This window comes from Tympanuchus pallidicinctus, unplaced genomic scaffold (assembly GCF_026119805.1).
Source record: "Tympanuchus pallidicinctus isolate F22 unplaced genomic scaffold, pur_lepc_1.0 scaffold8, whole genome shotgun sequence".
Lineage (NCBI taxonomy): Eukaryota > Metazoa > Chordata > Aves > Galliformes > Phasianidae > Tympanuchus > Tympanuchus pallidicinctus.
The window spans coordinates 33,833,893-33,859,076 of NW_026294802.1; the positions used below are offsets into that span (position 1 = coordinate 33,833,893).

At 36.9% G+C, this 25,184-nt stretch overlaps 1 protein-coding gene across 4 annotated transcripts in view; it reads right to left on the bottom strand.

Annotated features, from left to right (window-relative positions):
• TMEM117 (transmembrane protein 117) overlaps window positions 1-25,184 on the bottom strand; it is a 192,172-nt gene that overhangs the window by 61,483 nt on the left and 105,505 nt on the right. For all 4 annotated transcript variants that reach the window (XM_052668711.1, XM_052668712.1, XM_052668710.1 and 1 more), the window contains one exon: window positions 11,060-11,157. In XM_052668711.1, the coding sequence (XP_052524671.1) occupies window positions 11,060-11,157 (98 nt within the window). The remainder of the gene's footprint in view (window positions 1-11,059; window positions 11,158-25,184) is intronic.

The window sequence follows — 25,184 nt, forward strand, 5'->3', positions numbered from 1 at the left end:
AGTGTAAGAAACAAAGCTTCCAAAAAGATGTGTCTCTCTCAGATTGAATATGTTTTCAGATGGTTGCCCTGGATTTGCATTACCCCTCTGGCCATCATGGACAAGAAGGGCTGATGTCCTTCCCATTGAAATCCAGAAAGGTTTATTCTTTGTCTGCATGAGAATCACTGCTGTGCTCACCAATGTACTAAAGTAATCATCAATGCAAGACAAACAAGAGTAAACCACATTCAAGGTTTTCTTCAAGGAAAAGATCATTTACTTCAGTAGGTAAAGAATCTGAAAAGATGGAAAATATTTGGTACCATGATAATGCTATTTTTGTTTATACAATGTTTACTGAAGCTCCTGACTTTGATTACTGCATATGAGAAATTCATCATGTTCACTGGGATAACTTCCACTTAGAGAAAGTACCTCAAAGATATATTGTCTGAAATTGAGCCAGCATTTAACTGCTACTGTGGTTTTTTAAGTGTTATTAAAAAAAAAAATTAAAAAATCTAGAAAAGACAGTAAAGCATCTAGTAAGAAACAAAAAAACCCCAGAGGCTCCGTTTGTCTTTCAATGTGATTTTATTTAAAATTTAATCTATTCTTTGCCTGAGCTGCTGTTTTCTCTGCTGTCACAATTACAGACAGACAGTATGCAATTATTTGAAATAAAAATATGGCGACGATATTCTCTTTATGTTGTCCAGGATAAAAAAAAGATTCTTTAGCATTGTATTTCTTGATTTAGAGGGTTGTCAACCAATTCTTCTAATTTTTAAGCTCTAGTGGTTTGTTTTCAAAGTAGAAAAGCAAGGAAGAAGCAGAACAAATTCTCCTTATTTCCTAAATGGAGGTTATATGCAAGGACTAATTACTAACGTGTATATTCACCTTCATGGTTTTGTTAAGCACATCCTGAAACATTAATTTTAATTGAGTAATCACTTTCATTGAAATGACTCCTATGTGCTTTTCAATCTAGAACATGCAAATATTGAGGTTTTATGGGAAATACGGGAATATGAGAAAGATGATGAGTCCAGATTTCAGCTAAATACATCAGCAAATTCTAATGCACAAGTTTAAACATGAATTATGGAGAAATGCAAGTTTAAAAAAGTATTCCAGGATTCCAGGAAGGGAAATAATTTGATTGCTGTAATCACCACATTTATCTTACAAAATTGAATTGATTTTTGGAATCTAGCCATGACAAAGTCTGTGAACGATGGCTGTGAATACCAGCAGCACTCATTTACTGATCTCCTTTGAATTCTGTGGCCTTTCAGAATGCTCATCTTGCACAGAACTATTGGCTGAGGCTGTGTCTTCTCCATGCAGCATGGACTCATTATGGTTTCTCCAAAGAGGCTTAAGTTTGGGCCAGTCAGAGCATGTTTTGGGCAACAATTTTACCAGGTCTGAGCATGCTTAAGCAAGGGTTCAAGATAAGAATTCCTACACTGATAACCCAACATGTATTTTTTTGTTGTTGTATCATCAATAGCCCACAATATGAGTGCTGATCTATTTGCAATACTTATAACTTCTGTTTTTGGTGTAGGATTCACAATTATTTGACTATATATCACTACAGTTCAACTTTCAGCATTTTCTTATGCCTGCATGATTATATAATGCACACAATTTTCTGATACTCATTCTAATTTTACCGTGTATCTAGAAATACACTAGCTGTAAATACTAAAGATTAGAGATGCTTTTGTTAATAACAAATGAATTTATATTGCAGATGAGGAGGGAAGGGAAAACAATCAGAAAGAGAACAGTAACAGAACAGCCAACCACATTAGTGACACTGCAGCTCTCCTGGCGGATCTTCTTTGGGGCCTGGGAGGAGGCAGAGGTGTCTACTGTTCAGGTAAAAGTCTGTGGAAACCTTCTGGTGCAGATTAAGCTAAAAGAGGCCTTGCTGCAACATCTATACTGCCCCTGTGTCTGAACGAAGGATTACATTTGACTACTTCAAAGAAAATAATTTTTGAATTCCGTTAAGGGGAATTTTCATCTAAGCATTACAGATATTCTTTTTTTTTTTTTTTTCTTTTGGCATAGAATGTGATTTTGTGAGAGCATTTTCATTTAGAAGGGCCATTATTACTGAAGCACTGCAGACACCGCATTTTAAGAAGTTTTATTAAAGCTACGCTTTGGATAAAATATTTTTAGTAACTGTTCATGATATACCTCTTGCTCACTAACAGAGATAGAATAAAATGTACTTTTTAAGAGGTGAAGATGGGTTGCCATATCCATCCAATTATGAGGGCTATACTTAGGGATCTAGCAATTATGTAGGCATAACAACAGTCTCTTTCTCTAACAGGCTATCAGCTCTTGAAGACAGCAAGTACATACCAAATATAGCTCAAAAACAGTCTGAGCGACTGAAAGTATATGCTATAAAATACAGGGGTACTATAACAGTTAAAAGAACTTAAGCCAAATCAAAGGTGAAAGAAAAGTTTACAGGCCCAATCCTAAATCCACTGTTGCAAATGGGTGTTCTTTTTCTCTGTTCTGTATTAGTAGCTTTCAGTCAGAATAGTCTTTTTTTTTTTACTGCATCAGTATATGAAATACTTAAACACTAGAACTTAACAGGGTAATGACATTTGAACAACGGGTGGTGAGAGCTCCCTCACTCACCTCTTCTGCTGTCTATAGTGTGGATGTGGAGATGGATGCGCATGTGTGTCCTCCATCATATGAGAGTTAACTGCCATGCTGCACTCCTTCTCCATCTCTGCCAATCCTTCTTTTATTCATAGACACAAATAAGAAAGAATATACATTTTGTTTGATCTGCAGGACTATAAGGGATTATTCTTTTATGACATTGCCTCCAAGCTTGCTGATGAACAAGTCCAAGCAAGTCCTTGACCAGGGCTGAGAAATCCTTTGTCTAGAGAACACGGATGGACAAGTCCTGGGCAAGGGTTGTGAAATCCTTTGTCTGAGGGACACAGATGGATAAGGCCAGGGGAAACGAGAGAGCAAAATAAGCCACAGATTAATGGCTAGGAAGCGGTCTTTTATGTGGGCTTATTTCAAGGAAAATGGCCATCTCAGGAGGTACTGCACATGACTCTTACTCAAGCGCCCAGGAAAGCCATGTTGGCAGAAGGAGAAGGATAAAAAGGATTTTTTGGACATGAGAAGCCTCACGACAGATTCCTCACGACATGAAACCCGCATGCTGAAGAAAGGTATCTGCCATCAGATCCCTCACTACGGAATTCCTGCATGCTGATGGACTCCCCTGAGCCTGCTACCTGAGCCCTGCTGCTTCCTCCTGGACTTACCCTGCCACTTCTTCCTGCTACCTGCTTGCTGTCCAAGGCTGGCCAGCAGCTGCTGTTCTCCCCTTGCACTTTTCCCTCAGACCATTGGAACGTCGTGCAATGGGACCACTGCTGGATCCTTGTGGTGACTATCCCCGCTTTATGCAATTCTTGCTTATTTCCTATCTTTTCTACTGCCCTCCTTCCCTTCCCCATCATCCTAATTCATAATAGTCACCGTCCTTCCCTTCCCCATCTCCCTGATTAAGATTTCTAAAAAACTGGTCGAACCAACATTTGAACCATTGTTTCTTAATCTCACGCTGGGTATATAAAATATCAAAGAACCTCCTCTCCCTCCTATAAACTGGAGTGAGACAAGGACTTTCCATAAAAATAAATAGGAGAATGTGACCACTTTATGTAACTCGAACAAAATAAATTTAACAAATCTAATCTTCATGCCAAAGGGATTTCACAGTGGTAGTGACTTTTGAATCGGAGATCTCAAGGCTCCCCGAGCATGATTTTGTCTCAGCTGCTTTTCCTTCCTCATTCGACTGTTCTTCCTATCACAAATAGAGCACAGAATGTTAGCAGTTTTGGAGCTATTGTTGTGTGGAAGGAAGGGAATGAAGGAGTGAGAAAGAAAGGAAAGGGACGGATGTGTTTTGCCAGTGACTGGAGCTATTGCTTGCACTGGAAATCAGTGGGAGGCAGAAGCATCTTAGAGGAGGGACTGAACAACTCTTCCAGCTGAAAACAAAAGCTCACTGGGTAAAGCAGACTCATGGGATAACCCTGAATTACTGACGCTGTGCTCTTCATAGAATGAGGAGATGGGAAATAGCATAAGAGAATGAGGTCCCAGAAAATAGTCCCAGAAAGGGGGCTGACTCAGGGGGTTATTCAAACGTGAACAATTCTGGTGAGATCTGACCGCTCTCACTTTTCCATACTAGACAGGATAGAAGCACTGTGCTATCAAAATGAGAAAATAATCCTTATGACACAAAACAGAGAATGTGAACAGGATCAAACATAGATTTATACAAAAACCTCTGTATGAATATTTCAGATAATAATATATTTCCAGATAATGTAGTATAGGATGGTTAACTGAAAATAAGAAGAACAATTGAGCATCATTTGTATGAAAGAAAGTTGGTCTGGATTATTATAATTTATTTTCAAGACATGTTAATTATCGTTTCTTACTGCAGGGTTTACCAATACATCAAATGAAAGCTATCAAAAATATTTTAGTCACCTCTTGACAAATTGTGTTACTTCTTGATTGTCAGACTACATGCCACAATTACTATTCACAGACAGTTTTATCTTCTCAAAATACATTTAACAATGCCTGCCCAGATTAGCAGTCAAATTATTCAATATAAATCCTCTGTGAAAGTGAACACTTTGTATTGTGATTGAAAATAAATAGCAAGGAACTTATTTGTTTTCTTGCCTATTTGGAGGCCAAATTGAATTTACTCACTTTGATTATAGCATCAGAATGAAAGATTCACTGGGAGCACCAATACTGTAAATTACTTTTATGCTCTTTTGACTTACAATATTTACAATATTTACTGGGAAATCTTCCTTCCCTTCTAAGTCATTCCGGTCTTCAATCTGACTGAGTTTCCTATTGCAAGGCAAATTATTAATAAGAAAACTTTTAAAACTTCAAAATAAGGAGATAACAATGTATGCGTGTAAATGCATATTTCACCACACATAAACATAATTATTTTGTTGCTTTGTGCAGTTGTATTTGTGTGACTGCAGCATGGGACCCTTTACACGAACTTAATAAAAGGTTTGTTTTCTTTGGATCAGTATGTAATTTAGGTTGGCAAAGCTATAATGCACTTTTCTTAGTGCAGAGTATAATGAAAAGAATGGATGTGTAAGAAGCTGTCTTTTAAACAAATATATGAACTATATTCATATAATTGAAATGAACACAGTTGTCCAGTACACATTTATCACCCTGACTGTGAAGGCACAGAATACAGAAGTTTAACTTATCAAACCTAACACTTAATTAGGTACATAACAGAAAATCACTCATTTCTGGATGGGAGATATGGCTCTCTATCCTGTAAGGAAGCTTCCTTGAGTCTCAGGGTCTAAAATATTGTCTAATTAAAAATCCTACAGAAAACCACGTTTAACACAAAATAACAGATGCATACGACTTTGTGGCCTGTAGCAACTCTGAGCAATTAATTTGAATAAAAGCTTTTAAAACAATATTAAAAACTTGCAGAATCAAAGTACCATAAGTATCAACACATTTTTGAGGACATGCAATCTTGCTTTTCATTAAAGAAAGCTAGAGAGCTTATGGAAACACATACTATGAGAATATTGTTCAGTTTCCAAAGTCAAACATAGAAAACTCAGAGAATCATAATTTTATAATTTTCCATATCATTTTATTTCTTCTCGAAGTTGGTATGTTCTTTCCTATTACTTTGGGCAAGAATCCTATGTCAAAGACACTACTGCACCAATGAATACTGATCATTGTGTATATGTACAACAGACGTACAGCTGGGGACACCACAGAAATGGATTCCAGCGTGCTACTTGCATATTCAGACAGGGAGCTGTGCATACTATTCTGCCACTCTGTCTGCAATCAGTATGCAGCAGCACAATCCACTGTTATCTCTACACTCCACCATTTTGATAATCTACCTCTGCATATCATTCTTCTCTTCTGTGGTTACACAGATCTTAGCAGCTCTTATCCTCTCTTCCAGTAATCTCATTTCTTTTTGTTCATGTTCGGTTTTTCCCTACAGTTAAATGTTCATATGCAGAATTCTTTACATCTTGCTCACTCTAATCTTGTCCTCTGATAAGAAAATTTGAGGACTATTAATATTGGAACAGTTTGTCAAGGGAGAGTATTTGAGTCGTTCCTCTATTAACTGAAAAGTATGCACTGCCCAGAGATGTCCTGGAGATCATAACTGCTATCATAACTGCTATGGTTAAGGCCTCACAGGGTTTGGTGGGCTGCCACAGAAGACACTGTAAAGAGCAGATCCTGCAATAGCTGAGTTCCTGGACATCAGAAGGGACATAAGATTCCTGCCACCTTTTCTATAATTTCCAACTTTTGCTCAATAAACCAGTTAAGCAGCCTTGAGTGTCCATGACTTTCTTGCTAAAACCTTAAATGAATCAGCACTTGTTTTGTACAGAAGAGAGATTCTGTAACTAACTCAGTTTTAAGTAATTATTCATGGATTGCCTTGACACTATTTTATTCCTTTTGCAGTTCATTTAATACTATATTCAGTTGTCTTTCTCCTGTCTTAACAAATGGTTTCCTTATAAATAGAGATTTTTAGTATAAGACGGACTTATTCAGCATTCCAAAAACTATTCAGAAAATAACCAGTCTGCTTACATAGTACATCTCTCTCTGCTTCATCAAATGTCCATAAATTTAAAAAACCTAATGATCTAAGCTGTTTACTTAACTTCTCAGAAGCCACTGTTATTTGCTCACAGTTAGTCTTGTCCAAGATCTTTGTTTGCATGAATTCAACACTTTTTTTCTTGTAGCTTTTTAAAAATGACAATCCTTGTATTTCATACAACATCTCTCCTAAACAAGAAAAATTATCAACACATCCAAAATTATAAATCAAGCTATTTCAATTCACACTTGTAACTCTGCAGAGCACTGAAGACAATCTCTCTACCACAGCCTCATCAGACAGCCAGATGGTGCAGATATTTAGTATTCTACTCCTATCTTCCTTTTGTAGTCTGCAGACCTACCTGTACCATCCTAGTTTTACCACCATTCCTGATACTTCATTGCATTCTGAAGGCCATCTTGCCCAATTCATGTTCAGTGTAACACAGACCATAATAACATTATACAAAGGTGCCTCTACATGGTGAAATTACCCATCAGCAGAGCTGTCTATAACAAAAATGGAGATTTTTTAAATTAAAAACAAAAACAAAAAGTTATAAAAAAAGGATGAAGTACTTCAATAAAGCACTGATGGACGAGACAAGTACAAATACCAAATTGATATTTTTTACTTAGTTGAATTGTTTGTGGAAGAATTATGTTTTGAAGACGCTCACATGCAGCCAGAATCCTCATGAACAGCCAAACAGTGGTTGCTGACAATGCTCCCAAGGTTGATTTGAAGCAGTAGAGAATAAACTAAATTAAAATCTTTCCTAATTAGTTGCATTGGAAAACTGAAAATAGTTCCAAATAACAGAATCACAGAATTGTAAGGGCTGGAAAGGACTTCTGTAGACCACAGAGTCCAACCCACCTATGAAAGCAAGTTCACTACAGTACATTACACAGGAAAGAGTCCCAGAAGGTTCTGAACATCTCCAGAGAAGAGACGCCACGGCCTCTCTGAGCACCCTGTTCTAGTGCTCCATCACTCCTACAGTAAAGTTTTTCTTCATGTTCAGATGGAACTTCAACTTAGGGGCTTAGTGCCCCTTCTTCTATCACTGGGCACCACTGAAAAGAGCTTGGCCTCATTCTCTTGACTCTGGCTCTTTAGATATTTATAAGCATTGATAAGATCCATTGTTAGTCTTCTTTTCTCCAGGCTGAACAGTCCCAGGTCTCATACAGGAGATGCTCCAGGTCCCAGTCATCTCTGCAGCATTCTGCCGGACACTCTCTGGAAGTCCCTGTGTTTTTTGAACTGGAGAGCCCAGAACAGGACACAGAAGTCCAGGTACAACCTCACCAGGGCAGAGCAGAGGGGAAAGACCACCTCCCTCAACCTGCTGGCCACACTTTCTGTAACACGTCCCAGGATACCATTGGCCTTCATGGCCATAAGGGCACACTGCTAGCTCATGGCCATTCTGCTGTCCACCAGGACACTAGGATTCTTCTCTGAAGAGTTCCTTTCCAGGAGGTCAGCCCCTAACTTGGTCTGATGCATGTTAAATGACAAATGAGAAACACAAAGTCATTACAACTGTTAGAAACAAGTGGATGATGTCTCTATCCCCATGACAGTCCATTTGCCTTTGGTATGTTTAGAGACACTTTCTAATTTTATGAAGAAAAACCTGGAAGTAAAAATGAAGCTACCAGAAAAATAAGTCCAGTGGGTATCTAATATTTTAATTTCATTAACCACTTAAAACTGTGCATCACATATCTATTATTTGCAATAATCAATGTACAGTGGACTGAATTACACTATCTCTGCAAAACAGGTTATCAGTAAGAAACATGCTGAATAAACGGATTTTGGTATACTAGTATCTGTGTAGCACATACTGTCAAGGTTGGTTCACCTGGAACATTTCAGAAAGGAGGCTGCTCACGTCACCCTGCTTAAACAATAACAAATGAAATAGGAATGCATCTCTTTATTGTGCATGACTGTCAATACTTTCATTCATTCTTCATTTTTCTTACTTACAAGGAAAAGGAAGTCTATTTTTTACTGATGTCTAATATGCGCAATCTAAATGTTTCCACAGAATGTAGACTGCTGCACAGGATGGTTCCAGTTCAATGCTTAAAGTTAAAAATAAAAGCATTTATACTGCACTTTAGGCTTCTAAAACTCCATTAAACATACTCTTTAGTATGAGAATCACTCACAAAAAGAAATATCTTTTCTTATTATTTTATCTCAATTTTAAACTGTTCATAGTTTTTGTTACTGTGAATATTACTTGAAAAAAATACATGTTTATAACATTTCAGACTGCAAGAAGTCATAGCATCTTTCGCAACAACATAAATATGCTTTCAATAATATCTTATTATTCTCCATATCTGGCATATAAATTTGAAAAGAAAACTCTTTACCACGTTACCTTTTTCCATCCTTTTATTCTGTGTAATCAAGGAATTAAGGTTTGTTTTTTTTTCACTTCACTCTTCATTAATGTCCTTTACAGCTGTTCAGACAAGGCTACTCTTTAGTTAAAAAGAATTTGATGTTCTGCACTGATCTTTTTACTGACTTAACCAAATTACACCATTCTTTGCTGGCTCTCTTATTACATATCCGAGCCACTTAAAATTCATCTGCTTTACTTTTTTGCCCACCTCAGTACAGTGCAAAACCTTCCTCTTCATGTTTTATAATGACAGGGAGCTGTTTGAGCTTTCCAGCACAACCCTACCTTTTCAATCACAGTATCTTTCCACCTAGCTTTCTATGATCCTTGTTACATGCCAGTACTTACCAGTTCAAATTGTTTGCCTCATCTTCAGATTCTGCCATGCCACTAATGTATACATAACCACATGATATACGCAAATCGCTACTTCTAACACTAAAGAACGGCTCTTCCCACTCTTATGAGAGCAGCAGAAAGGCATTACTTTATTTATGCCTTTTGCTACACATCTCTTAGCTGATTCCTTAATTATTTCATCAGACTCCACGGGGCTTACTACTTTTCTTAATTGCCTTCAGTGAAGAACTTTGTCAGAAGCCTTTTGCAAGTCCAAACAAATTAGATCAAGCATTTCTTCCTAATCCATTATTTTGATGACACAGTCAAAGACTTCTACCAGGTCAGAGAAGGTTTTCTTTCAGCAGAGCTAAACTGGTTTCTTTTAGCAGAATTGAATTATCCATTTTTCTCCTCATTCTATTATTAATGATGTATCCATTCCATTTAGCTAATACTGAATTAAGACTTACTGACCAATAAGATAATTCTTGTTTGTTCAAATAAGCATCACAAACAAAACAAAAACCGGTTTTTCGCCTTCATTTCTTCATTAGGCATTTAAGAGAGAATGAAATTTGCATCAGTTCCCCGTAAGACTTGGTTGCAGACATTCAACCATCTGAATCTCCTATTTTCTTCAGCCTCCAAATTCCTCTTCGTGTTTCCATTAATTGCCCCAATTTAACATAGCATCTCACCTTTACTACTTTAAAATTATAGATAGTTCTTTGAAATTTCTGTAGCAGAATTCAGTTACATAATTTTTTCAACTTCTTTGTAAAAATTCCTTTGAAGTCTTTCCTTCAACTCTTAGGAAAAAAAAAGCAGGTCTGCTGATGTTTTCATCACATTTTCTGCTGCTAATGTATCTGAAAAAAGCTCTTCAATTTATTTCATCTTTAACCACTAGGACCTCTTGATTGCCCCTTAGACTATACATTTTCCATCTTCCACTTTTTTCCTGGCATAATTTATGTTCTGTTTCAGCAGAGCCACTTGATCTGAATTTAGTTGGAAGACACTACGCTTATGGTCAAACATTTGCTTTCGCCTTACAACTTTTGTATTTATCATTAAATACTTCTCTTTACAATCTGTGGCTGATTTGCTATTTGCAATCCCATTCAAGAGCAAATTCAAAGATTTACTTGTAATAATTTAAAGGCCACAAAAGGATATTTACATATGTACTTACCTTTATTAAAAGAACTGACAATTAGACATCTAAATATTATCACGTGCAGCAAAACATTTGTAACTCCATTATAAACAGTCCCAAGTATATTAGAAAAGAAACAGTATAAATCAGTTTTAAAATGATATTTTTACATCAGTTACTTTGTTTAGGAAGTGTTTGCATGTATACAGCTTTAGTAATGATCAACTTTTTGTTAGATCTACTGTTAAGTTTTTCTTTTCTTTTCTTGCCTTCTATTGCCATTACATTGCTTCATGACACAGAGAAGGAGAAGACACATTTTTGGGTGTTCTATAAAAGCTTCATTTAGTATAATTTGATGTTATTATTTTCCTACCAGAATAAAATGATCCTAACGTTCCCTTTCTTCCAGAAAGCTCTGGCTGACTTTCCCCAATCTGGGTAGGGTTTGTCCTGAAGCATCATGTCAGTGACCTACACAGAAAAAACATACAGGAAAACTGCTGTCATGAAAGAGACACTCAGAAGGACTCAACACTTCTTTTCATCTACAACAAATCTGTTTCCGTTCTGATGACTTTAGTAATTAGGCAATAGAAAAACAGCATCTGCAGTATCGCTTTCAGTCAACATGAGGTATGCTAGACATTCAGCCCCTAGAAGTGTGAGCAGTTCCTTGAGAAACAAGGAAACCCGCGGGATATCCAAAGATAAGAAGAAAAGAACTAACCTAGGAGTTGCAGCAGCCTACAGGATGTAAGTTACTTTTGCCTATGGCCATACATAAGCTCACATACGTATGGCTTTCCAGTCCAGCCTGGGCCAGGGACCCACTTCTCCAAGAGCAGCACTGGCAGTGTTTTCACTCTTGAAGCGAGAGTTGTAACCAGGGAGTACAAGCCTGCAAATTAAGCGCTATATGCCATTTATAATCTTCTCCTGCTTCCTGCTTTCAGAAAGAAAAACACACTTGGGAACAGAGACACGAAAAACCCTTAAAACTTGCATGGAATTTAAAATTATGAAATATTTATTCTCGTTTTCATAATTCCTGTCTGAAAAGACCATCTGTTTCTCTGCCCAGAGACTCATATGTATGCACTACTTCTGCGTAGTACACAAAAGAATTAAAAATGATTTTCAGCTAACTGTGGGAGGTTAATAGCCCCTCCGGCCCTTCCACTTTTGGGAAGCCTTGTTTTCACATCTATTTACTTCCAGATAACTGTGCTATAAAGAACTGAAAGTTACATACAATAAGCTCATCAACGCCACTGTGCAAAAGTTCCAGAAATGTGGAAAGCCACCTATACAGAAAGAGTCAGAATTAAACAGAAAAAGGAAATAGGGGGAGCAAATGTTAGTAAAGACAAGTAGGACAAATTCTTACTGTCTGTCATTGGTACCAGTACAGCAGAAAATTACTGATTGTTTTGATTAGAATGAAAATAACAATTAAATTTTAGAAGGAAATACGTTAATCTGGAAATTACGACTTTTTATTATTATTTTCCATTGAATTTGATTTAGTATAATGTTTTTAGCATCTAATTTACAATGTAGTGAGTTAGCTTCTATTTTCACTGACATTAACAACATTAAGGGAACACATAGGCCATGATTAAATCTAAACCACGTAGGAACCAAATTCTAAATTTTGGCTCCTTGTCCATTTACAGTTAAAAGCACTTAGCATAATAGCCTGGAGGACTGGATCCAAAGGATAACATGTTAAATAAGTAGAAATACACATTCTAGGATATTCTAGTTCCATTAAAATCGGCCTGAAGAAAGAATGCATTATGCTCTGAAACACCACCTTTATTAATTGTTTTCTCTAAGTAATTTTTTTCTCAGGTCAACATGCTATCATGCTTTTTATAACACTGCCATAAGCTAACTAAATATTCTGATAAATATTTAATGTTGAACAAGAACTCTGTAAAGGTTTAATTCACTACACTAGTACCACTTAATCACTTAGGAAGGATCTACATAGCAATAAATACCTGCAAAGTTACTTTGAGAGGTTTTATTCAATTTCAAAAGTAGTTGCTTCAGAGGATTTCTGGGAAATACTTATTATATTTGCTAGAAGAATGCAATCTGCTCCTCTACAACCAATTATTTGTGGCACATTTCATGAGAATGACATTCAAGAAGGAGACATTTTCTGAGAAAAATGGCAAGATGAGGCAGGAAATGTTCTTTCTGATATCAGACAGTTGGTCTCTTATCTCCCAGCTCTGGCATTTATTTAAAGTCGTATCACCAGATCAATGTCAGGTCAGTTGCAGCTAAATTGGTTGAAGCAGAGACAGTCATTAAAGGGATGCATTCCATAAAGAGAAATCCAATTATCTTCTGCATTAGAGAAATCAAATTCATTTTCTGGTTTGTTCAAGGACAGTCACTGTGGAAAACAGCTTATGGGAGAAAAGTACTCAGCACCAACACAATGCAAACAACTGTCAGGACAAGAACACCTTCTCCCCCCCACCCCCCAAAAAATGGTGCTAGAATTATTTTGGAAAAAAGAAACAAAATAATACACTTTAATTTAATTTTCACAAGTTAATAATCCAGAATCACAGAATCACAGGTGTTGGAAGGGACCTCTGGAGATCCTCCAGTCCAAACCCTTGCTAAAGCAGGCTCCCTTCAGTAGGTTGCACAGGAAAGTGCACTGGTGGGTCTTGAATATCTCCAGAGAAGGAGAATACACAACTTCTGTGGGCAGCCTATGCCAGTGCCCCGTCACTCTCACAGTAAAGAAGCTCTTCCCTATCTTCAGATGGAACTTCCTACATTTCAGTTTTCACCTATGGCTCCTTGATGTGTCCCTGGGCACCACTGAAAAGAGCCTAGCTCTAACTGTTAGGAATTTGTAAAAGTTGATAAGATTCCTTATCAGTCTTTTCCAGGCTGAACTGTCCCAGGTCTCTCTGCCTTCCTTCATAAGGGAAATAGATGCTCCAGACCCCTAATCATCTTTGTAGCTCTCTGATGGACACTCTCTAGACGTTCCCCGTCTTTCTTGAATTGAGAAGCCCAGAACTGAATACATGACTCCAGATGTGACCTCACAGGGGCAGAATAGAGGTAGAACAGCCTCTCTTGATCTGCTGGTGGTGTTCAATTTAATATACCCCACGATATCACTGGCCTTCCTGGACACAAAAGCACATGGCTATCTCATGGTCCATCTGTTTGACCACCAGGATCCCAAAGTCCTTCTCTGCAGAGAAATTTTCCATAAAAATAAGATAATTGTGTGGTTTGGTGATTTTAGATTTTGTTTTCTTTCTGTATTTCAAAATGCAATTAATGGCCAGTAAACTTTTCTTTCTGTCTTGCTGTACAGTATTTGAAAACACTGCTGATACTCGAGAATAGAAAACAACTGATCACCTCAGTAATTCTATGTACCCATGCACCTCACATAATCAAGATAAATCAGGAAAAGCAGCTTACAAAGTAATCACAGAATGCATTTTTCTTTCTTGAAGAGCTAAAAGATGTAATATTATACTGTAAACAACTAACTACACTGACTCGATTCAGAAAGAAATGGACTCTGTTATAATGACTGTATATCCTTTCACTTTATTTAGTGTCTCGTGAGAGAAATGGCTAAACTGTACACAAATGCAGAAAGCTTCATAATACACATTTGCTGACTTTTTAAGATATAAACGCCACAGAAAAATATTTTCCTTGAAAGAATAAGTATGCCTGGCACTACTTTGTCATCTTAGATTTCATTTTACCAAATAAAAACACGAATTTATTAACTATTCATAGCTTTCATTTCACATTAACTGTGGAAATAATGTACAATGTTATCATTAAGCTACAAGCTACGAGCAAAATGTTATGATTCACAGCTTTTGTTACAGAAAATTAAATGGTTCCTTTTAATATGATATACTACAGTTATTAGAAAAATGATACCATATCATATAAAAGAAAGAAAATGAGATTCAAAGTCATGCTCAGAGCATGTAACTTACACAGGCAACAAAAGCAGAAAGCAAAATTCTAAAAACCTCAGAAAAGCAAACGTCCAGAAAAACAAACACAAACAAACAAAAAGCAGTAAGAGATCCGAGGTACCTGAGCTACACTCTGTGGAACACCTGTAAGGATTACGTATCTCGTCCTTCCAAGTCACTGCTCTTACAGCATATTGCTCAGGACGCTCCGCACACAAACCTTACACCTCTCTTCCATAGACAACTCTTTCCAGCACAGACAATGCCTGCAGTGGGTGTTTGGAACCCCAAGTATCTTTTCAGATAATAAGCTAGCAGCAAGTGCCTGTTTCTTTCTTTCTTTCTTTTCTTTTTTTTTCAAAGATGTAATACTTTGGCCATGCCTTCAAAACACTTTCCAAATCCTTCATTAGTAGGAGCTATGCTGTGATCCTCAGAGCACTAATAATTCCTGGAAAACTAGCGTCCATAGGCTGCCTGCCAAGGTGTTTTCATCTGCCAAACTGTATTTTAGAAACAAATAAAAGTACATCAAATAGTTCCATAGTAGCACTTCTCCATATAAGCAACTGAACAAACTGTGTCTTGAAAGGATGCTGGACAAGCTCTCAAGGATGTGATGTGTTCTATGCCACAACATTCAGTAAGTAATATTGACAACCAGTGGAGGATTTTCATTGCTTTATTGACAGTTTGATAAATTGTCAAAATAGGAGAGCAACCTCCAGAAATTAACCAAAATTAACAGAATACAGAGGCAGCCAGGATCAACAAGGAAAGCCTGGAAATACAAAACTCTGGTGAATTCTGAAATCTTTTTTTTTTTAACTATTATTATTATTTTTTTCAGTAATGAGCAATGCAAGGAATAACAGCCAATAGAACCACAACGTCTTGTAACAATAAACAGGTTGTTCATGAGCAGCTACTCAGCCTGGAGGGCAAAACTTCATGGTGCTATTGCTGGGAAATGGAGTAGCTTGAGTAACTTCATTTGGTAAAATTGATCACAAGCAAGTGAAAAGGTAGGCACAATGAGCACTCTGCCTGCATGGAAAAAATTCTGTGTTCTATGCAATGCTTAAAGACAGCAGCTTTTACCTTTGGCATATAACATATCTCTTAATTACGCATTTCTACCACCATCAAGTATGAGAATCAAGTTTTCTAAGTGTTAATTTATTTCTATTTCTAGAAGCTTCAAATTTTCAAAATCTCTTGTTTAAATCATATTCCTCTTTAAAAGTAACACCAAATTATTTAATTTGAAACAGCCTTGAAGCAGCTCAGGAGTAGCACTTTCCCACTCATCCCAAACTGTCTAAACAAGAAACGTATTGCTCTCAGTCTTTTAGAAGAGAAACAACTGATAGGGCAAGAATGACAAAGCACTGATGGCAGAATGGCATGGTGTGTGGGCACACTGCTTGGTTTTGTGGAGCAGAACACTTCTCACTGAAACAACCCATTGGTACTTTTGGGAATAATTCAGCAATGCTTATGAGCCTCTGAAAAGTAAGCGTTGTTTTTTTGTTTGTTCATTTTCTGACTGGTGTGGCTAAGCCAGGTTAAAGTAAGAACATTTAGTGAAGTCTAAGTGTGAAGTCAATGAGAACTAATGTGTGACTAATGTGTGTACCATGGAGTGTGTGCAGTCGTTCCATTTCCTCTGCTTTGCAGCTCTGTGCTTTTACATAAAAGTTATATATAGGTGGCCCAGTATCTACACATCAATTCTTTATTATATCACGGTTTTCACTATATCATGGCAACCATACACAAAATCAGGGCTACATTTAGTATTCAGTCATTAAAAGCTTCACTCCACCATTTTGGGATTCATCCTCTTTGAGATACTTAAAAATTGCAGAGTTGTTCACTTGATGCGCAAACCTATATGAAAGATGCTTTTATGCTTCTATTAGCTGGACGTTAGGGAGAAAAGACAGAGAAAACTGTCTGTTGTGGATCATGGCTCAACATTTTCATGACTTACACATCGATAATACAAAATGTCTTCTTTAATTATGAAATTCTTTTGGCATATGAGCAGAAGTGTCAAAAATTTGATACATATCCCTCAGAAAGAACTGTTAATTTATTTTAATCTACTCTGTCGCATTTTGGAACACACAAATGTGTAACTGTTTGAAAACTAATGCAACAAATATTTATACTAAGACTTCCTGATCTATAAAAGAGAAGATATTTTTCAAGCTAAATATTTTTGGCTGCAAACACATAGTCAGATTTTAAAATAGTTTTGTCTACTTTTACATTTTTAAATGCTCTTAATGCAGATTCATTGCTACCCTGAAAATAATCAAGCTTATTTCTCCTTCATTTTTATTGGAAGAAATTCTTTTTATATTTGCACTTGCAAAACAAAAGCAATCACAGACACAAAATATGGCCCCTTCAATCTGCTCTTTGTTTTCTCAGTTTAGTCAAAGCTAGTACACTGTTCTTGCCTTAACAAACACACTTTTTAATAATAGGTAAATCCTGAAAAAATGACATTAATTGTCTGTCACAATTCACTAATCAATATGAATGATACATAATACTGTGGTTCAATTGTCAAGCTTCCAGAACAGACCCGGTATTATTTTCTGCATTTGACCATTTTCCATCACTGTTTACAGCACTGCCCTTATGAGCTGTGTCACATCTGAATTATTCCCCTGATCCACAGCATTTGCACACACACTGTCTTACATCTGATTTTGCTTCTGCAAAAAAAAAAACCCACAACCAACCAACCAACCAACCAACCAACCAAAACTCTGCTACACCAACCCATTTCCTACCATGTTTCAAATCCCTTCTGTGCACACAAATCACTGAATATATACAACAAAATACAAAATACTAGGTGCCATGTGGCAAGCACTTGCTGTTTATATAGCCATTGACACCATGATTCAGCAGATATTTATTCTTGTTTTAGCACTCCTTATTAGTGTTACAAATGCACAAGCAGAGGTTTGGGTAGTATTACAGGCAACATGTGAGACGTAAAGCCACACCATAATTTTTATTATGTCATTCAGCTCTGTTTCTTCTTTGGCTGACATGGCAGGAAAGCTTTCTTTCTTTCCTTTGGGAGCTTGGTGGCTTTGTTCAAGGCAAGAGGTAGAAGTCATGCCAGGTGTGGCACTCTTATCTAGAGTGATAAGAATATTTTTTTATTCAGAGAAAAGAAAAAGGCATTTCTGGAGTGCAATCATTGCAGGGAAGTTGGTCTAGATGGCCTTTATAGATGCCTTTATAGATCCTTTCCAGAAGAATTCTATGAATCTGTGATTCTACATTCACACATCCTATTTCTAAGAGTTTTGTGCCTTCATCGGGCTGATCAGGGAAAACAAACCTAGAGAATCCAAGTTCTTTTGAAAGGTCCTGTAGAGGAATAAGCACAGCTGAAGGATTCTGGAGAATGGATAAGTCATATCACAAAAGAATGACACACAAAATGGTGATCCTAGAGACGCTGTGGATGCCCCACCCCTGGAAGGACTCAAGGCCAGGTTGGATGGGGCTCCGGGAAGCCTGATATAGTGAGGGGATGGAACTGGATGGGCTTTAAGATCCCTTCCAACCCAAGTCTTTCCATAATTAATTCCGTAATTCCCTGAATTCAGTGAGCAACCAACAAGCAAAACCTGACAGAAGGTTAAAAATGTGTCCACTCTGAAAGGGTCTTTATACAGAAAATGCAAATAGTATTTTTAAAGTAAGGAGGAGACCCTGAATGTTTTGGAATTTTCCAGAAATGCAAGCATTTATTTCAAAACTACAGCAATGCACAGGTTTTAGTCTCCCAGCTATATAGCCATATAGCTATATACAGGAGACTCTGTTTTAGCATATATGAAACTATACACCAAATGGTAATATACAGTAATTAAGATGTGATTCATTCCTTGAGACTAAGTCTTCATCTTGGAAAAATTTTAAGGTCTGAATATGCCAGCAAGTCACAGACAAGCTCAACTGACCTGTCTCATAGAGGTTAGAAAGCTCACTAGCAGCATCAATGGAACAATAAGAAAAATCCGGTTTAATTTAGCTTACATACAACATAGATGCTGAGCTATTCTGGCTAGATTGGCAGCCACTCTGGATGCATCCACAAGGTGTATTTATGTCCCTAAAGGTAGCTTTCCTGGATTGTGGCAACAGAAGGCTTACCAGAGTGCCTGCTGTGCAGTGTGCTAAAGCCTAAGCAAATATATAAAGAACATCACTTCCTGAGACATGGAGGAGTCCCTTGCAAAAACATATTCAAAAGAGAAATTTATGAACTGCTCACATTTATTTCTAGTATACCTTCTTCCAATATCTCCATCCAACAGTTTTGTCTGTGAGACTTGCATGCATCCATATGCTATAACACACGGACCATTACGTACTGCTCTTGGGCAGTGGCATCACTTGTATTTGTATCGTGATACTCTCAGAGACAGAAATTCACTGTTAGACTTGTACACCATCGGTGCAACTTCTCCTGTGTCATCTGTGTTTGCATGTGCCAGAAGGTATCATTTGCCATTCTGACAACTGTGGTTTCAAAGTTCTTGCTCTTCAGATAAAAGTATCCATAAAGGACAACAAATATGTCACTTGGTGTCTTTTCACCTGGCTCTCCATTTCCCACAAAGTATATTAATTATTAACCGTTATTAATTTAATCGTATTTGTTGAGCTAGTGGATAAGAGCCAGTGGCTGGAAAGCTGCCTGATGGAAAGGGACCTTGGTGCACTGATGGACTGAATTGAATTATGAATATGAGCCAGCAGTGTGACCAGGCAGCCACACAGCATTCAGAGTTTAAGAACTGTGTTTTGAAAGACTTTCTACCAAACATGCAGTGGGATTTGATCCAGCTCAGCACCACACAGCTTTTCATTCAGTCCTCCAGAGAGGGATGGGGAGAGAACTGGAAAGTGGTAAAACTTGTGGATTGAGATATAGACAGTTTAACAGGACTGATAAGAAAGGGAAAGTATTATTTTATATACCATTATATTAAGTTGCATTATTATATTACACTTTACTCTTTAGCATGATGTCATACGGTATGGGACATCCTTATGGCTAGTCAAGATCTTGTTCTGTCCCATCCCAGCAACCTGTGACCCCCAGCCCCCTTACTAGCAGGGCATTGTGAGAAGTGGAGAAGTCCTTGGATCTGTGCAGCACTGCTCAGCAAGAACTAAAACATCAGTGTGTGCTATCAACACTTTTCTCCTAAATCCAAAACATGGCACTATACTAGATGCAATGAAGAAAATTAACCTTATCTCATTTGAAACCAGGATAACATGCTGCCTTGAAATTAATTAGAAACAGAAAATTCCAAACTTAGGCTTTCAGATAAAATTGTTGCTACTGCAGATTCAAGACTATATCTTACAATTTTTTGGCAACACTGAATCACGCTATCTTTTTGTATAGCAAGCACAAAGAGGTAAAGATGGTTGCTAAATGTTAATAGGTACAATTGAAAATCATTCAGGCACCAATTTGGGAAGAACAGTGAAGACACACACCAGATAATGGTTTATGAAGAATTCTGATGTACTATTAGGATTGATAGAGGGTATTTTGGAAAAGGATGAACAGCAAGACGGGAACTGAGAGAAACTGCTTTAACTCTAGAGATAGGATTTTACTCTTCCTTCTGGAATGGTGCTGCAGAATACTCTACAGCCAGTTTGGCTGCAAGTAGATGCAGGTTGGAGGATTGCTACAAATGATTGTTAGTAACACTGCTTTCTTGCTGCCTCTTGGCTACAAGAAATAGCAGTCCTTAACCAAAATGCTGTTATCTGAGCATAGGAAGAATTTTGTGGCTTAGTTGCTTCAGCTCAATAATGCGTGAAAAAATGCCAGAACCTCTCAGCAGACAGGAAATTCAAAGACAATGGAAAGAGATTTCTTTCACTGTTCAAGCATATTTGAGCGCACAACCTTTACCATACGGTTGTTACTCCACCATATCATAAAGTCTGTGTCCAGGCCATACTTTCATTTGAAATTGAGTTTCTCTCACATAAACAAAAATCAAGATTATTCCCAGTTTTTGTTATTGACATCAAAGGCATAGCTATCCATCTGTAAATGTTCATCCCATGAGGAAGCAGGATTGATATCATTTAGAAGAAAGCAAATAACACTAGATCATGCTTTTACAGCTACTTGCCATTTGTTTGACATGCTTATTTTTTATCCACTGTCTAAACATAAAGCCATGTGAAATCAGCTAATGGTCACTCATTAAAATGTACTTTTCCCTTATTTATATTCATAAAACACACCGTAGAGCAAACCAACAGATTCTTTAAAAAAGAACAAAAGAGAAAAATCTCAAGGATATCAACTTTACATGAAAGGGAAAGTTGCTTTTTTCTAAGTTCAGTTGATACAAATTAAAACATACTACTTTATCAACATGGAATAAAGCAGGCTTCTTTTAAAATCAGATTCCCCTTTGAAGAACATTTTTTGGTCAATTATTACTTCTTATATGTATAGTTCTCAAATCTGAACCATACTGTGTGCACAGCTGATACGGTACAATCTTTGCTTTACAGCTGGTCTTGTTTGTCATCTCAGCTTACTTGATTAAGCATTTTAAACAGCGTTTTGCATAAATTGTGCACCTTCTCTTGGAAATCGCCTGGCTGGCATTTAATTGAAAACCAGTTGACTTCTCAACATCTTATTTGGATTTGTCCATTTCTCATTCCACAACTTTTGAAAGGTTTATAATCAGTATCTTAATTCATTCTTTCTGCACAAAACAATAATGAATTCTCTCTCTCCAATCCTTTCAAAATAATGTTCTATCAATGTTGGTAAGCAGCTTCCAGTGATGCTGGTAAGCTTCTTTACGTTTAGCTTAATGTTTTGGAGGATAACGGAACAGCTTTCTTTTGCCATAATCTTTGACCCTTAGCTTCTGACTGATACTAAAAGCTTGTTGTAAGTGTTGCATTTATCCCTTCTCTTCTGAGTGTTTTACTATGTCACTCCCTTCCTTCAGTCAGATTGGGTGTTTGGTGATATTTTTTTTAGATTCCTCTTTCTCTAAGTTTTCAAGAAATTGAATGTAGATTATATTTACATGCCTGAATTAGCTGTACAATTTAAAATCACATTTAATTATTCCTGTCTATACTTACAGATGTTTCCCTTATAATATTAACATAAGCTATTTGGGCTTTTCTGAACAAACCATTTGGCTGGGCTCCAGCTCTTTGCTCTGCTCTCTTAGAACAAAGAGTGAAAAAACACAATTTGGAAAATTCTAAGGCTTCCCAAATCACACTCTGATTATACAGTCTATTTTTTCTTTTTTTTTTTTTTTTAATTAAAGAAACAAAAATCCCTACTATGTAAAAGCATAAAGAGAAAGACTTAAAAAAAATAAAAAAATCTATGCTTTCCAGCTGTAAAGAGAAGGTAGAAATTAAAATATCAGTGTTATCACACAACTGAAGGTTCTCCAGAGGAGCAAGACAATAATGTCATTTTACCTGGGAAAAAACAAAGATGTTATATTTATGAAATATCCATTATTGCAATACTAGTTAAGTAAATGTATGATTACAGATCATTTATATATTAAGTTTTATTACCTCTCTATAAAATATAGATCACGCCAAAGATGGGTTATAGCTTTAAACCAGTCCCTCTCATACTTTTGTTTCATTGCCTCAGAATTCTCATTGGTAATCACAGGTCTTTGCTAAGAAAAAATCTACTTTAAAATTACTAAGTCCAGGACTGAGCGGCATGATTATATGAGAACACTGTGACGTTGTGCCTGACAACTCTGTTCTACCTTCAGTTTGAATGACAGTGCATAGAAAGACTAAGCTAGTACTGATGTGCTTGCATTTTAATCTAGGTACATATTAGCTTAAGAGGTAGGCTTCTGACCTAACTACTATCTAGGAGAGTTAACACGGCAAACTTCAAAACCAAGCGACAAATACAAGCTGTGATGATCTGTTTTACTATAGTGCATAAACATGGAATATATATTCTCTGATTTACCTTCACATAAATAGGAACCTCAAGAAAATGTCAGTTTTTGTTGGCTGAAAAATCAAAACAGAGTTTTCCATATTTGCTTACATAAACTCATAAATATATATATGCTCATAACATGGTAATATCCATACATTTTTAATTAAAAATGCAAATCTGTGAATATTGGTGAAAATCTTTTACAACAGATGAAGAATGAAGTGTGATTAAAGTTACAGTTTAGCTGAAGTTGGTAAAGCTTTAGGTTTAGTATGAAGTATTTGTCATGAAAAATAATGGTACTTACAGGCATTTTTAGTCTGTAATCATAGAATGGCCTATAGAAAGGACCACGATGATCATCTAGTTTCAACCCCCCTGCTATGTGCAGGTTGCCAACCACCAGACCAGGCTGCCCAGAGTCACATCCAGCCTGGCCTTGAATGCCTCCAGGGATGGAGCATCTCCTTGGGCAACCTGTTCCAGTGCGTCACCACCTCTGTGTGAAAAACTTCCTCCTAACATCTAACCTAAACCTGCTCTGTTTCAGTTTAAAACCCTTTCCCCTTGTCCTATCACTATCCTCCCTCGTAAACAGTCACTGAACCATAATAGGACCTCCTGAGTCCCACTCATGGAAAACCAAGCTTTAGTAAAGACCTTTGAAACATATGCTGATTTTTGATGTGAAAATGAAAATAGTCACTCAGAACTAAGATGTTCTAAAAAAAAGAGTGACCTTGATAGAAGACAGGGAGAGAGAAGTCTGGAAATGATACAATGCTAAAAATGAAAGCATGATGTTGAAATAGTCACCAAACAGGCATACTAACATACAGTGGTGAACGAATACAGATCAATTTCTAAACTTAAAAGTACAAGTTTATGCTTCCTTGACACTTATAGGTAGATTATCCCGACTGTTTGAAGACATATTTGAATATTACCCAGGACATCTCAGATCAAAAATCAGCCCCTAAAGTGTTCAGAAGATAATCCAAACATCTCTTCACATAATACACGGAATTTTAACCCACAAGATAAGAATCAAGTCAAGACAGACTAAAGAGCTTCTGGAAGCAGAAAGTTTGAGTCTAAAATCCCAGTGTTAGAGAGTGCTAGGGAGGCAGGCAGAAAACAGATGCTATCTAAAGTTCTCAATTATGAAAGTACACATAATAAAATTTTAGTCTTTAGATCTTATACTTTTTTGATTAATAAAGACACTTCAGAAATACAAAAATACAGAGCTATCATGAACCTCTTCAATATCTGCTAGAGAAGCAGTGGGATAACTATTCAGTAATTCATTAGCTTTACTATCTCAGATAGTCCAGAGGGACCCTGATAAACTCAAAAGGTGGGACCTTGTGAACCTAATGAGGTTCAACAAAGCAACGTGCAAGGTTTTGCACTTGGGTCTAGACAATCTGAGATACGTATACAAACAGGGAGAAAAAGTTGAGAATAGCCCTGCAGAGCAGGACTTGGGGTTGATGAAAAATTTAACATGAGCCAGCACCGTTCACTTGCAGCCCAGAAAGCCAATGGTTCCAGGATTCCATAAGCAGAGGGGTGATTGTCCTCTGCTCTCATAAGGCCCCACGTGGAGTACTGCGTGCAAGTCTTGGGCCCCCAACACAGCAAAGATGTGGAGCTTTTGGAGTTGCGTCTTCACCAAGCACAGACCCAGTCCAGTAACCATGAAACTATGGGTTCCAACAACGTAGAATGCAAATTTGAAGAATAGCTGAATCCTGTGTTGTAAAGCTGTCCTTGGCTTTACAAAACAAATGTGTCTTTTGTTAATCATTTCCACAAAGGAGGACCTGAAAGACCTGCAACAAGCCTGCAAAAAAACCTGCACACAGAATTTGCTGGCAAGGGAGTGATCAGGCAATGAAAGGATTGATTGCAGAATCACATTTTTCAGTACCAGCTCTTAAATCACACCACAACACTCTCACAGTGTATAGTGGAAAATAATTTTTATTTAGTAATTTTTTTCTCCTTTCTGGATGCATAACTAACAAAAATAAGCTGACAACAAAAAATGACCATACTTGAGCAATTACGTGTGATCTGGTGCATAGATCTGATGAAAATGACCAGTAAAATGATGAGTAAAATTTCCTAGGTGTTTCAGAATGACAACAAATGTAACAAATAAGAAAAGAATAAATGACTGTTTGATGTCATGAAGATACTTGCATGCAGCCCTCCTACATACAGAAAAAGTGGCATGTAGGTTTTTGGAAAAATAAATTACTTGAGGGATTAGAATTTGTAAAATCACATTAAACAGTAGTATATTTTTAAAATTGAATTTTTAACAGTGCACTAAAAAAGCAAAAGTCACAAATTCTCACAAATACAAGAAAATAAATTTATGCTTCAACAAAACATGCACTCACTTTGTTTTGAATTGTTTTTTATTTGTGTATATAATGCATAAAAATATATTT